General features: G+C 37.2%; 1 protein-coding gene across 1 annotated transcript in view; it reads left to right on the top strand.

Annotated features, from left to right (window-relative positions):
- The window catches only part of SYT9 (synaptotagmin IX), a 65,364-nt gene that overhangs the window by 21,881 nt on the left and 28,391 nt on the right, over positions 1–15,092 (top strand). The window contains exons 2-3 of the mRNA XM_010563910.1: positions 10,970–11,321; positions 14,263–14,809. Coding sequence (XP_010562212.1) covers positions 10,970–11,321; positions 14,263–14,809 — 899 coding nt within the window. The remainder of the gene's footprint in view (positions 1–10,969; positions 11,322–14,262; positions 14,810–15,092) is intronic.

Genomic DNA, 15,092 nt, shown 5'->3' on the forward strand with positions numbered 1-15,092 from the left:
CAATCCCACAGTTACTTCACTGATGCTAAAAATGCACGGTTCTGATTTATTATCTTCTTCATTTTTTCCTTTTTTTTTAATCTGTTGTAGCTCAATAAAAGTGCTTAGATCAGCAGCTGTAGAGAGTAAACCCCTGAATTTGTCCCTGCAGTCAACTATAGGACAGCAAGCTGCCTGCCAGTTTGCTACTCAGTGAGAAAGCCACATATTTGGATGCCTCCTGCATGATGTGGAGTAAGAATACTGACAAGCCTCAGAAAGTAACTGTTGGGCGTGAAGATTATTACCATCCTTCTCAATATCCAAACTTCAGTGCATTCATTTCTGTAACCCAGTGTGCAATTTGGGTACACTCACTGCAACGACAGGATAAGACTCTACTGGTTTCTTCTTGGTAACAAATACTGATCAGGGTGGGTCTGTTAATCCGGGGTGGGTGGGCATCTGTCACTACTACACGGTGTTTAGTATTTGCTTTGTTGGTCATAATTAGAGTATATCAGCTTTCCTTTCCATAACAGTAGTTAAATACAAGAAGAAAAACTCCTCAGGCTGTCCAGTTTCAATTTTACATTCACAACTAAGTACAACATGAAATTGTGTAGTTCATAAGAAAACTTCAAAGAGTTGTTGCTACTAGTTCTTTTTACAGATTCCTTTTAATATAAGGAATGTCTTGCACGACTGTACAATTACACCCAGGAAAGCAGAAATCCAGATATGTTCAATTCTTACTCAAGGCTTACATTATTTAGGATACGCTTTGCAAAAATAAGCAAGTTGAAGTTCTCCTTTGTATTTGGATTTGCCAAAATTATGAAGGCTTCCAAGAGCATCTCAGCTTTAAAGTAAACATTTTCTAGGAATGAAAAAGCAGAAGAGCAGTCTGAACGATAATTTTTTACCAAATCTGTTTCTCAATTCTGTTCTTTAGCTGTTACATTTTTAAGCTGTTTCACTTTAGATTTCTCTTGAATTTCTGCTCCCAATGTCTCTGTTTTCATATCTGTTCTACAATTTTCTCTTAGACAGTATTTTAGACAGACAGGATTTCCAGAATTACCCACCCACTCCTAAGTCTGTAGAAGCCTTGAACTCATTTCTTTTGCTCTCTGGAGATGAAGAGGAGTGTGAATGGGAAAGAAGTACAGTCCATATTTTTTTTCTAACAGTAAATTCATAGTAAACTTGATCTGATTGTAAATTACTAATTCATTATCTTTCCTAGTAGTAAATGTCCCTGTCAGTAAGACTTCCATTACACCCTAATACCTCTGGATCAGACCAAAAAGCTTCATTTTATAAAATGGGAGCAGATAGATAATCCATTCACCATGGCTGATTTTCTGAAATACTTAAAAAAAAAGTCAATGTGAGCATTACACTGCATCTGGCTCCTCATCTGAGAAGGATAAATGCTTTCAAAGCTGTCTTTATTTCTCCTTATGCCAACAGCTCCCTCCTAAAGGAAAAATGAGGCTATTTAATCAGTTTAAGATGCTAGTGGTTTATGATAGTTTACTTTTCAGGAAGAATAATGTGTAACAGGTCCAGGACAATCAGTTAGTATGAAGAAGTCCTAACCAGAGCAGTTTAAGAATATTGTAAACTAACTTTCTAGTCTAGATATTGTGTAGGGCTGAGAGTGCAGTCATTCAGGAAAAAAATGTAAAGACCGGGCAAACTGAAAAACAGATATAAACATCTCATTAGCTTCATGAAGGTCAAGATAAGTAATAAATTTCCTCTTTATCCACATCAGTCTATGCAGGCAACTTTCCTGAAGTCCCTTGTGAGGTTTCAACACTTGCGGCAACCTTTTTATGATCTGCCAGTATACAGGAAGCAAATGAATTTTGGCTCTTCCTTAAATGTAAAGGAACGATGGTAAATATTGAACCACTGTGATGTGCCAAACTCCCATAATATAGGCTTAGAGTATTTGATTCTGAAAAGCAAGCTAATGAAATAATTGACCTCATTTCCATTCCAAGCAATCTGACTTTAAAGAGAAGCTTGCACTTTTATTCCACATAAATTGCCCAGAAGAGTAATACTCTTCTTATTTCTTACATACTTATTTCCTAAAAAAAACAAAATGAAGAAAGTAAGGTTCAAAAATAGATAATTTTTTTTAGGTTATTCAAAATTAGAAAGGCTAATGGTTTCTACTGGGCTTAAGAAAATTGAAGGGACAAGTAGCCAACTGGGAGATGAAATTCAGTGCTTCCAATAGAAAAGAAAATGGAAAATTGAAAGAAAAATATGTTCTGTAGATTTGTTCTAGAACTATATGAGTGATGCAATTCCTATTAATCATTATGGCTAGTTCTGTGAAAATATTTTTTCATCATATTACATCATATTCATCACATTATAGATGTGTTTGTATATATATTTACATATACATGTCTTCAGATATTAATGTGAAACTTAAATTTTGCTAAACCTCCTTTAAACACTTTAGTGGTCTGTCCACATCTCCCATGGTCCTTTAAAGTCATTTAATTCCACAGATTTTTCCCACCAAAAGAAAGTCATTCAGTGAAGCATTTGGGTAAGTACTTTTTTGTTGTTTTTCCCCAGGAAAGATTGTGCCCTAAAGGGGATCGAAATTAAAATGAATTTGTTAAAAATTTGAAGAAAATGTTGCCACTTTGTTGTTATTTTTTATAACATATCTCTGTAACTATTCTTTTGAGCACTTTGGTACAAAAATTATTGTACAGATACATACAAGTGGGAAATGAAATGCTTCTCATTTCTTTTAGTGCTCTCAAATGCTTCTTTACTATTTATTGCAACTTACTGGGCTTTCAAGGACTATAATGGAGTTTAAAGCTTATTGGCATGGTTCAAATAAGCTGTTTGCTCTTCTTCATAACCTGGGGACTTCCTGCTACTGGCTGTATATTGAAGAAATAAATGGCAATTTCTCTTCATTATTATTCATAGGGTCATAACATTCAAGATTAATGTGTGCTCTGATGGCTTATTCATGAAAATGTTCACAAATCTTGAAAGTTTCATACTTGTTAACACACACAATTTGTCCAAAAATTTCTGCTAGAAAGCATGGTTGTTCTTTATTCATTCTTCATCATTCATTTCTCTATTAAAACCTTTCATTCTGCCAATGAGGGAACATATATGGTATTTGCCAAAAGCGACTAGTCACTTTCTACAACTAGATGAGAAGTTAAATTCTTCAATAACCCTATGAACTACTATTTTTCATCCCCTAAAAAAAAACAGGATAAAAATTTGCAAATTATTAATTAGCAACTCAGTTCACCTTGTGAATGATCCTACAAGAAAAAGAAAAGTCTAACTATATCATATTATTTGTTCCAAGCAAATAATTAATCTGATTCTATTTAACATATCCCAAGAAGTAGCAGAGAAAGTGAGTGGGTGGAAATATGCATTACAGCTCTTGACTACAGTCATGGGAACTGTAACTCTTAAAAAGCACAGCTACTCAGTTTTTGCAGCACAAAGGACCTAACGGGCCTGATGGTCGTATGAATTTGCAGTATAAACGTATACTACAAAAATGTTTTTCCCACTCAGCAGATCGGCAGCTTCTCCCTTTAGCTAACAAGCTAACAATGCCAGATGCTTTTAGAAGATTCATATTCATTTGCTCCAGCTACATTTCCTGTCCTGCAAATGTAGCACCCTAACTGATTCTGCCTAACAGGATGAAATAGAGCCATTTAAGCCATCTCCATGTCATGTTACACATAGAGTACCTGACAATCTGGCACGGTATCTTTAAAACTGGTGTCCTCTCTTCTGTTATATTATTATTATTATTTATGCATTTTTTCCAGATTATACTATTTTTCACTGGATATTAGAAGACCAAATGTACACAGTAATTTTGCATATGTGATCAGTTGTGCAAAGTTTGTATTCAAAGAGAATATGGTAATAACCAAAAAGAACCAAGTCTGCAGCCTGGGAATCTGGATAAATCTTGTTAAAGTTGTGTATATGCAGTCATGACAAATTTTGTTTTCTACTATGCTTTGTTTGTATCCATGTTACTTGTGAAACAGAAGCTTTAGTTTTCACAAGAGGAACAACATATTTCTTTGTCAGTAGATACTACTGCAAGATGTCAGAAAGAAAAATGCAAGCCCTTGAACATATGACTCCTCTCAACTGTGTCTTTAAGAATCACTTAAAGCTCATTCAGTCTGCTCTCTGATTAGTAAAGACATTTTTTGTCACTTACAAACTGTAGCAGAATATTACGTCAGCTAAGTTGTCAAGGAAATGTGCATTAATGCAGACTAAATATATTAAGAGGAAATAGATGTGCAAACGAGGAAATTCTTATAACAAGTTTAACTTACTGGGTTACAGGTGTTAAGCTTTATCACAGAGACTGATCAGTTTTCTTCAGCAAGTATAGTTCCGAGTGTTGTGCTTACATACAATTTTGATTGCAGTTAAACTCTCTCAATATGAATTCACCTTACCTGTATTACAAACAAAACATTTTGCTTACATAACCTTCCTTCTTAATAAGCAAAACTAAAATCTTTCTTCTGATAAAAAATAAAAAAAGACTATTTTGCTATCTTTTGAGTCCTTTTTTCCTGTTTATGAATGTCCATGAACAATTTGCTTTAATTTTTTTTTTTTTTTTGCTTAAAGCTCTAATTTTGTGATCTTACCAATAAACTATTATGTCAGTCTTGTGTCAGTTTTGAATTATATCGCTGCAATTGCTGCTGGAAAAATATTCTGAGTAAACAAAGCTCTATTGCTCATGCACTTTTTGTTGTGAGTATTTTGTATGACCATTTAGTAATTCTGATTTCATATTGACATTGTGCTGTGGAATTTATGTACATTTAAACTAATTAATAATTACCTTGGTGAAGTCTTAGGATTATATTTCATTGATCTAGTTCATTTATGAAACTTAGTTAATTTTAAGCAATACCTGGAAAAAACATTACACAAATTTGTAACACAAGCAAAGCAGACGAAGAGAAAGCATACACTGATAAACTGAAATTTGTAAATAAAAACATATGCAAGACACTCAGAGAATTAGAACAGTGTCTTAACCAACACAAGAGCTTTACATACCCTAAGGCCTACCTATAAAATGTAGAACACATAACTTGAAAAAAAAAGTATCTAAAAGCTAATGACAGCCTCAAATACCAGTAAAGCCCAGTTACAAATACATTTTTAGATCATGGAAAATGTTATTACTATGTGAAACCCAGTCACTGATCTCACTTAGGCCTGTTTTGTTGGTCCACGTTCATAAATTTCAGGGTCAGACAGATAAGACTTGGAGTATGTATGTGTAATAAAATTAATATAATCTGAGATTCACCCCCTTGGTTTTCAGCTGCCTTCCTTTAAAGAATTTTCCAGAAAGTTTCTAAACACAGTGTTAACGATAATTAACTGTGTTCAGGAATATTTCAGAGAAGAATATATTAGCTGAGAATTATTCCTTTGTCTCAGGAGTCTTTGCAAAGAGACACCTTTCATCCTGAACAAGCGCCAGCTATGTTAATTAAGAAAAACTTGTGAGGCACAAATGAAACTACACTGCAACATTAGGTTAAAACTGCTTCAGTAAGTACTTCAGATACTTCATCCTAACAACACATCTCGTCTGGAAAAGTTAGGGTCATAGACTTCTAGGTTTAAAAAAAAAAAAAGTTGCTTTTACAGCACAATTACTGAGCTGAATTATGGCTAACCCTCCATAGATGTATTTGCATGAAAGAAAGACAATTTAGATTTTTCAGAAGCACAGCTAGGATTTAAACAATAGACACTGATGTTTCCATTGTTTTTCAAGAAGTTAGATGTCTAACCACTTCCCATTCCTTAAAATCTACCCCTAAGCAACAAAAACTTAATGAAAGTTTTTTTTCTCAGGAAGTAACAGCTTGAAATTACCATTGAATTTGGACAGAATCATATTCACAGATTGAGTGACCTGTCCCAATATATCCTAAAGATTAGTAACATGTTTATTCAGAACAAGTTAATTTTACCATTTTAATCGAACGCCTTTCAAAATTTGTTGGGTTTTAAATCAGAAAAGATTGCTTCTATTGCAAGATTTTAAATTACTAAATTTTTTTTCACTTCTTACTAGCCAAACTTCACCTAATAAATCAATGTGTGTATTACAATAATGCTGGAATATCTGAATACTCATTTTAATATAAAAGTAAGTAAGCATAGAGAAGAAAGCTTGTTTTATTTCAATAAGAACTTGTATAAAAGAACTCTCCCAGTTAGGTTTTCTGGTAAAACTCTTTCATCTTCAAGTTAAACCAGTTTACAGCCAGTTTGTTGGGAAAGGAGTTCATTTGATAGAACACCAGTTTTGTACTGTCAGAATTTGAATAGAATCATTATACATTTACCTTTGGTCTTACAACCTCCAATACTGAACAAGAAACATGCAGTATGTATATATAAATTCAACACTACCTAAAATTCTTTTGGAACGATCTATGATTTCATTCACAGTCAATAGAAAAGCTTATGTTCAGTAGATCTGTACTAAAAACCTGCGCAATATAAATAGAGGCTTTTTTTTTTTTTACTAGATAATCTACAAAGTGTAGTTATATCTTAGAGCTTCATTGATATTTTTGTATTGTGATCTAAAAAAATGTTACCCACTTACTATCTTATCCCTACCAAAACAAAATTACATTCTCAGCCTGTTTGAGGGTCGTCAAACTTTGGAATAGGTTGCCCACAGAGGCTGTGGAGTTTCCATTTTCGGAGAGATTTTGTCTGGGCATGGTCCTGGGCAGCCTGCTTTAGGTGATCTTGCTTGAGCAGGGTGTTGAACTAGATGATCTGGAGGGTCCCTTCCCCAATGATTCTGTGATTCTGTTTAATAGGGTAATGTGAAGACAAGAGAATTTATATTCCTATCATACATTCTCTTGACATAAAGAGTGGGATTTTTCTTTTTTTGTATAACAGGTCTACTTTAAAATGTAAAACATTTAAAAATGTTCCAACAATGACTCAATAACCAAACTAGGTCTTTTTGATAAAGCTGTCATAAAACTGATTGTAATAAAATCTGTCCCAGAGACAAAGGCCATGCTCATCTCTCCAGTCTGTGATAATAACTGATGATGTGATCCATAGGTAGAAAATTCTATTATTTTACTTGCTATTTCTGGATTGTTTTAACCTTGTGATTGCTACCAAAAAATGAACAAATGCACTAATTATGCTGATAAGTATAGGAGATTAATAAGAAATTGAAAGTCAGTAGATTAAAAAGGATTCAAACGTGAAAACCTGGTCAAAAATTGATTAGTACATCAGAATATCTTTAAGACATGCCATGAGCAAGATATTCAGAGAACCTATGTGTCTGTGGCCTTACTGCAAACCACAGCTGAGTACCTGAGTTATTACAACTGCATGGAAATAATGGCAGTGTCTTCCAAGTCCTCTAACAATGAAGTTACAGTCTTAATAGGCAAAAAATTAGAGGAAGCTCTCTAGTCTCAAGAGTGTTTAATCTGGGGCCACCCGTAAGATCTGTCTTCTTATTTTCTGTCTATCAAAAGGCTGCCTCTACTGGTATATGAAAGCACATTGCAGAGAATGTGCTTATAAAAATTAACTGTTTGTGTATGCAATTGCATTGATTGGTTCCTTTAACCCATTTTAAAAGACCATGTTTTTAACAAAAAATTTGGGCTTACTTTCGATGGAACAAATTACCCATTATCAACACATAATATTGTCCAGGTATTCTGACCTGCTGGAATTTGGGAGCTCAGGTCACTCTGCAGCCATGATCAAGAAGCTCTAGTTACGAAATTTGGACTTGTATTCATATCAACACCTCAAGACACTTGGCTGGCTTCGTGGTTGCACGAGGAAAGAGATCAATGCAAGTACCTGTGGCCCAGGGGCTGCCTTCTGTTCACGAGGTTCTGCATTGCACAGCATCAAGAGCTCGTATCAATGCAGAGTAGGTACGGAGAGTAGGTATTTCAGTGAGCCACTAATGGAACTGGCCAAATGCTAAAAGTGAGCACAGATGACCATCAAAAACACGGCAAAACATGCACGCTGAATTTATATGTTGCGATGCTACTGAAAAAAACCTTCCTTCTGAAATAGTGAGCGCCTTTCCTCACTGCTCCCAAAGCCCATGCCTGCCTGTAAACTGCTCAGCCTTGCCTATAGTGCTTGCCTGCACTTTGATTCACAGTTGCAGTATAGGCTTAGATCAGATACTGCTCTGGAAAACACATTGCTCTAATTCTTGTGAAAGCAGAGTGAATTGAGAAGCAGCTGGATTTTTGAGGAACACTTTCTGTGCTGCAGATCTCTGATTTTTGTAAGGGGAAACAGGTAAAGACTGACCCTGCTCTCATTACAAAGCACAGAACATCACTGGCATCAGATGTGTACTGCTACCACATGGGAATACAGACAAATAGGCTTAGAAAAACTGAGACATCTGGAAAGAGGGAGTAAAAACTGTACAGAAAATACAGTATGTAACGGTGCAAATGGCTAACATAAAAGCAGCTCCAGGATGCAGCCAAAAATCTCTTCACTTGGGACTGCACTCAACCCAGCTGTTCACACTGGCCCTGCCCAGCTGCTGAAAATTGCCAGCCAGGTGTGCAGTATATGAAAATTACTGTCCAATAAAAGGTAACAGTTTAGAGCACTGCCCTTTAGCCCCACTGTCTTTCATAGAAGTAAGACAGATACATGATTGTCCCTTTTCCACCCACAGAAACAAAAATTCCACACAAAAATGGTTCCTAAGGAGTGAGAAAGAAGTAAAACCAGGATAATGAAAAATAATCCCTTCTTCTTCTGCAACTTGGCAACTTACCTAAACTGTTTATTACCCAGCTTCTCTGAAAGTAAGCTGTGAGTTAAGGGTTCTCAATGTTATGCTGTTAAATACAGAGGTACATTATTAAAGCCCTTCAAACTCTCCAAGTGAAAAGTAGTTTGTATTGCACTCGTATTTTTTCGTACGATGTCAGTTCTCTAGATGACTCTGTCCTCTACTGAAGCCATCCTCAAGGTAGGGGAATGTTGGTCTGCCTTTCCAATTGTTCCTCACCTTCACACATCCTTGGCATTGGGCAGTCTCCAGTTCTCTCACCTTGTAATCTTCTGGCTTGTTCTGACAACTCCCAATTTCTCATTTCTTTCAATGCTGGACCATTTACTTGATTTGGTTCTTTGAAAAAGTGACATTTTTGCAGACCTCTGATGTATATCTTCCTTCTCCTTCAGGGAATCCAAGACAAATTGCTTTATTCTGAAGGTCTTCTTTCACTACTGCATCCCAGTTCCTCTGCTTTTTAATCAAATGGAGAGGTTGTGCTCTGCCTCCACTGCCAGGCTTGTTTACCAGTAAATATTTCAAAAATATCAAGAACCACCATTCTGCTTTCTCCCAAATTGCCTTTTATGCACGGGAGGAATTTCTTTAATTAATTTCCGTTCTGAAACTCTTTGCTATAGTTCCAAACAGCTGCTGTGCTGTCCCCACTGTTAATGAGCTTTGTCTTCATATGACTGGAAGAAGGACAGAAAGGGCCACGCTGGCTAAAATTGTTAAAAATTGGTTTTCAGCATGCAAAACAAACTGAACAGCTCCTGTGTGAAACTGATGGTAGTGTCACTCACCCCTCTGCAGAAATTTAATCTGTCTGGCTAGTGAGAATGAGACTCACAGCAGGGGCAGAAGGTATTGACTTTTCCACTTTTTTGAAAAATATTCTTTTTTTTTTTTTTTTTTTCAAATTGGCTGAGGCTGTTTCATCTGAATTGTCCTTCTTAAATAATTGTCCTAGTAGGAGCAGTACATTTCAACCTCATGCCATCCTTTGAAAATTCAGGCTAGCTGTTAGCTAGAGAGATGCAGCCTGACATTCTGAACCTACACATAGTGTGAAAAATTGCTTTGATCAGGTTGTGTTTATAATTTGAGGCAGTAAAATAGAATTCTTACTAATTGTGTTTAGGGCATGATGTGTTATGTAATCCACAGAGAAACTCATTTCAAAAACACTGTAACCATAAAAACAGCTGTTCCACTGAGTCATTTTCCCAACGTGCAACTTAAACCAAAGCAAAACAGAGAAAAAGCCTCTCCCAGTTGTAACTTATTTGTGCTGATATGCTTATGGAGTAGGATAATGCTAGGAATGTGGGGAAAAACAACAGAAAACTCATCTCCACATTCTTTTTTATATCAGAAGTTTGGAAACAGAAAAAAAAAAGCCTTCGGAGTTAAAAACCAGAAAAATCTCAGCTTCAAAGAGATATTGGTACCTAAACTAAATTATGAATAGCAAGCCATGTATTGATAGTCCAAAATAATTTGCAAACATAAGAATGAGTCTAAGATTAGAAGGGAATTAAAATAATGAAACAAGATACTTCATTTGAATAACTAAAAAAAATCCATGTTGTGTACATGCATGTGTGCATATTTTCATGGTGTTTAAGTATAATACAGCCTCTGGAAGAGAAGATAGTAAGAGCTGGCAAAGGAGGTGGAGGAAAGTGCACTACATAAAAGGAAAATAAAAGACAAAATGTACTGCAGGCACTGCTCTTGCATGGGTAGAAAGCTGGGTGAACAAATAAACAGCCCTTTTCTTACTTAGAATGACCCTTCATCCCACCCAGCTTTTGGAGGGAAAATAGAAACTAAGTTCTGCCACGATAAGCCTTATAATGAATTCCAAACAAGGTTAATTTTTTTCTTGGGGGGGAGGGGGGAGGAGAAGACAATATTTAATGTGTTTCTATTACATGTCTGTTGCAGGGACCAGAATTTAATTTTTGTAGATCTGCAATCCAGAGATGATTACTTCACATATTGTATGCCTTGGAGATGCAGAGCTCCAGAGAGCACAAAGATGTGACATGCCTGTGTTTTTCTTGTTTGCAGATATCTCAATAAGCTTGCTCTCCTTAGTTGTCACAGCCTGTGGTCTTGCTCTGTTTGGTGTCTCTCTGTTCGTATCCTGGAAGCTTTGTTGGATCCCTTGGCGAGAGCGTGGTCTGCCATTTGGGAACAAAGACAACAAACAAGAATCACTGAACTACACAGATACAGAGACCAATGACCATGACTACAGCGAGGATTATCTGGGTCAGCCTACAGCCTATCCGGAGTCCTCCATGAAGATCAGCCACACCTCCCCTGATATTCCATTAGATGCTCAGGTGGGAACGAAGGAGAACTGCGTACACAATGTGCGAATGCATCGTCAGATCACTGAACCAACCTCTTCTGCTCGGTCAGTAACTCCAATTTCTCTCTGACATTAATGAATACAGATACAGTCAAAAGAGCACAGCTTGATTATCCAGTACAGTAATCCATTAAAAATGCATAATTTACTTGCCACATTCTTTTAAAAAAAAAAATGCACAAAAGTTATTCTTCGAGGTGCACAAACCTCTTAGGTTAAAAGGACAGGATCACAATGCTATTGCACTCGTCTATCAAATACTGTCTCATTTGTGCTTCTCCCCCAGAAGCTAGACAAGACAGAGCACTGTGTGTCCCTTAAAGCACCAGAACAGCCTAGATTTAGCTTGTGAGGCATATTCATTTGCACTTAGCGCTGATGCTGAACACTCGGTAATATCTCCTCAAAGATTTTTAAAATGGCCAAAGAAGAAAAGTAGGGCAAGCTAATGAAGCACTTGCAAGAGTTAGAAATAGGATTAAAAATCATAGATTTTAGCCACAATTACAACCATGGGGGGAAAAGTGACTGAACAAGAATCAGTGATGTCTCCGGGGAACTGGAGAACCAGTACAGGAGGGAAGAGGAAAGAGGGAGGGTGGGAGTGTGTGCAGGGGCAGGTGATAAAAGGATTATATTTCACACAGTAAGAAGAAGGATCAGCATGTGAAGAGACAGTAAATTTCTGAGTCAAAGCAGATGCACTTCAGCTACAGAAGGTACAGCACTAGCCCAATTGCTTTTGCTAGGCTCCTTTCTGACCACCTGGGAGAGCAAGTTTAGCCAAGGTTTGCCTGCAGGCACACCTGAACATGGGTAAGATGACAGCAGCTAGCAGCCAGTTCAGTAATTGCCAGTTGTCCAAAATGTGTCTCAGAAAGAATTTGAGAAGTCCCCAGAATATTATTAATGCTATGCAGCAAAAGCTCCAGGTGCCCTTCCCCCTTGGATTAGCATAAGAATGGCTTGGGCTTATACTGTTGTAGGAATCTCTGGGGAAGTCAAAGCGATTATTATGGATACTGAAGCTTGAGCCCTACCACACGCAAGGTTGAATTCCAACTAAGGGCTAATAGCGCAGAAGTACAGTACAGGGCTGATGCTTCTGTGTTTTCAAACTGCTGGGAAATAAGCATGTCATGACATTCATCAACAACAAAAGATTTCATATCCAACATCTAACAGCAAGAGCTCTCGTGTGGCTTCGGTATTGAGTCAGATACAGGCTTTCTCTGCTACAACAGGGCAGCAATTCTGATACTTAATCAAATGGCAAATGCACAGTATCACCACAGCGTAGTCATCTCACAAGAAGCAGCAGCAATCCCAATCTGTAAAAGAACTTGCCTCAGCACCCTGAGTGCATGGACAACATCTTCACTCCTGTGAATCTCTGCAGGTCTTTCTTCTGGCAGCTGTTCCCAGCCTGGCCCTCTGTCCACAAGGGCATGACTTGTCCAGGTCCCACCCCTACCCTATACCATTTGCTGATACTGGCTTTGCTCTTTACTCCTCTTTCATTGCCCCTTACTTTTGCCCATGTCTTCTCCAAAAGACTCTTTCACTGCACAGGAGGGGCCCATCTTCCTTGTACGGCATCCTTTGTTTGTTTACCTTTGTCTCTGCTGCTTTCTGGTATAACTGGGAAGCCAGCTGGGGCTTTGCTGTGTGGCCACGGAGACCAGGCACCTGCCCCTGCTACAATCCTCGCTGAGCCATCCCTCCAGTCCTCTCCTTTTTATTCCTCCCCAGGGTACTCTGCACCTCCCACTGCGATGAGGAGCTTAAGAGTTGAACAATAAAAATCTTTTTTTGTGACCTGATAATATTTTATTGTGGAAATGACTAATGTATAGCTATAAAATGTATTTATTATGCAACAAGAGAAAAAAATTAGGGTAGTATTTAAGAGGCTGTTCCCGTTTCAAGCATGCATAAACTCATATTTACAAGGAGTGAATGAACAATGATAGCAGAGGAGTTATTGCTGATTACATTCAACATAAATAGCTTTGGACTAATCCTGTGCTAGCATTTTCCACGTGCTCTTTCTATGTTCAACCACAACTCGTGGTACTCCAATACACTGAATGATTGCTGCATATGAATAGGACAACAAAGTGGAATTCAACTCATATAAGATTAGGATTTTACCTAATCCAGCTTTCACATCCCACTACCCTGACAGGGTTTGCAAATTTGATTTCTGTTACCATCTCATGAAGTGGAAATTTCAATCACAATACCTGAGTGACTCCAGGTAATAAATTTCACTGGACCGAAGCTAAAAGCAACTTTCTCTCCTCAGAGTAATGAAACTAAAGGAGCTTTTCAGCCAAAGTACCACAGAGCTTATTACACCAGGTATGAGAGAAAAAACAAACCAATTGTTGGGGTGCTCAACAAACCATTTCAGACCAGAACAGCTCACTTGTAAGTGAAGTAGTTGTAGAGATCAACAAGTAATTAAAATGCAGAGATGTCAGGAATTATCCTCCTTTGTCCAGCTTTACTTTAGAACCAAAAATCAGCAAGCTCAGCTGGCATAATAGGCCAGGCCCTGCTGCCACTTACATAATGTTACTCATTTCATAGGCATTAATCCAAAGGATTCAGTTGAAAATGGTAACTGATAAGAACAGCGACAGTTCTTACCATATTGCATTATCCTTGCCAATAAGGCAGATCCTTTGGATTTGCGTTGGCCATGGATTTGCATTTGTCACTTTCTTCAGCCAGGTTTGGAAAGTGCATACCACTAGCTTGAGACATAGCAACAGAAAATTACGTGATATTAGCAGTCTAATGCTGAAGGTGAGCTCTCACAGCTGTTGGGTATCATCCTTTATCACTTTATGTGACTAAAAATCTGACCCCACCATACATTACAAAAATACATCAAATGAGAACACGATCTTTAGTGTGTGTGCACAGATTCTTATCATCTTCAACACAATCTGTTTCAATTCTTTCATTTTCACTTAAGGCATAATTCAATCCGAAGACAGCTCAACCTCTCCAACCCCGACTTCAACATCCAGCAGGTTCAGAAACAGGAGCAACTGACGGGGATTGGCCGCATTAAGCCAGAGCTATATAAACAGAGATCAGTGGACACAGACGATAGCCGGAGGAGTAATAGCAAGGCATGTGGAAAACTGAACTTTATTCTGAAATATGATTGTGATTTAGAGCAGCTGATAGTGAAGATACACAAGGCCATCAACCTGCCAGCAAAGGACTTCTCTGGAACTTCAGACCCATATGTGAAGATATATCTGCTTCCTGACAGGAAAACAAAACACCAGACTAAAGTGCACAGAAAGACCCTAAATCCAGTATTTGATGAAGTTTTTTTATTTACTGTCCCATACAATGATCTGAACGCAAGAAAACTCCATTTCTCTGTGTATGACTTTGACAGATTCTCCAGGCATGACTTGATTGGCCAAGTGATAGTGGATAATTTTTTAGATTTGGCAGATTTTCCCAGGGAATGTAATATTTGGAAGGATATTGAATATGTCACCAATGTAAGTATTATAATTTTTCTTTTTGAAATTTTTTTGTTTCTGATTTTATTTCCTTAATCTGATTGTAACTGAAATTGTCTGATAAATTTATGAAGGGAAATACTCTATTCTCTCCAAAGTTTTGACCTTAATCCAAGGAAATTGACAGTACGTTTTCAGTCCTCATTTCTTATTCTTTGGATATATTAAAGAATGTCTTATGCAGGAGATAGTGGGTTTAATCATTGCCCTACTGATAGGTTAGAAAAGCTAGACAATGTTTTTCTCTTAATCTTACTTAATC

This window comes from Haliaeetus leucocephalus, unplaced genomic scaffold, assembly GCF_000737465.1.
Source record: "Haliaeetus leucocephalus isolate CR32 unplaced genomic scaffold, Haliaeetus_leucocephalus-4.0 Scaffold173, whole genome shotgun sequence".
NCBI lineage: Eukaryota > Metazoa > Chordata > Aves > Accipitriformes > Accipitridae > Haliaeetus > Haliaeetus leucocephalus.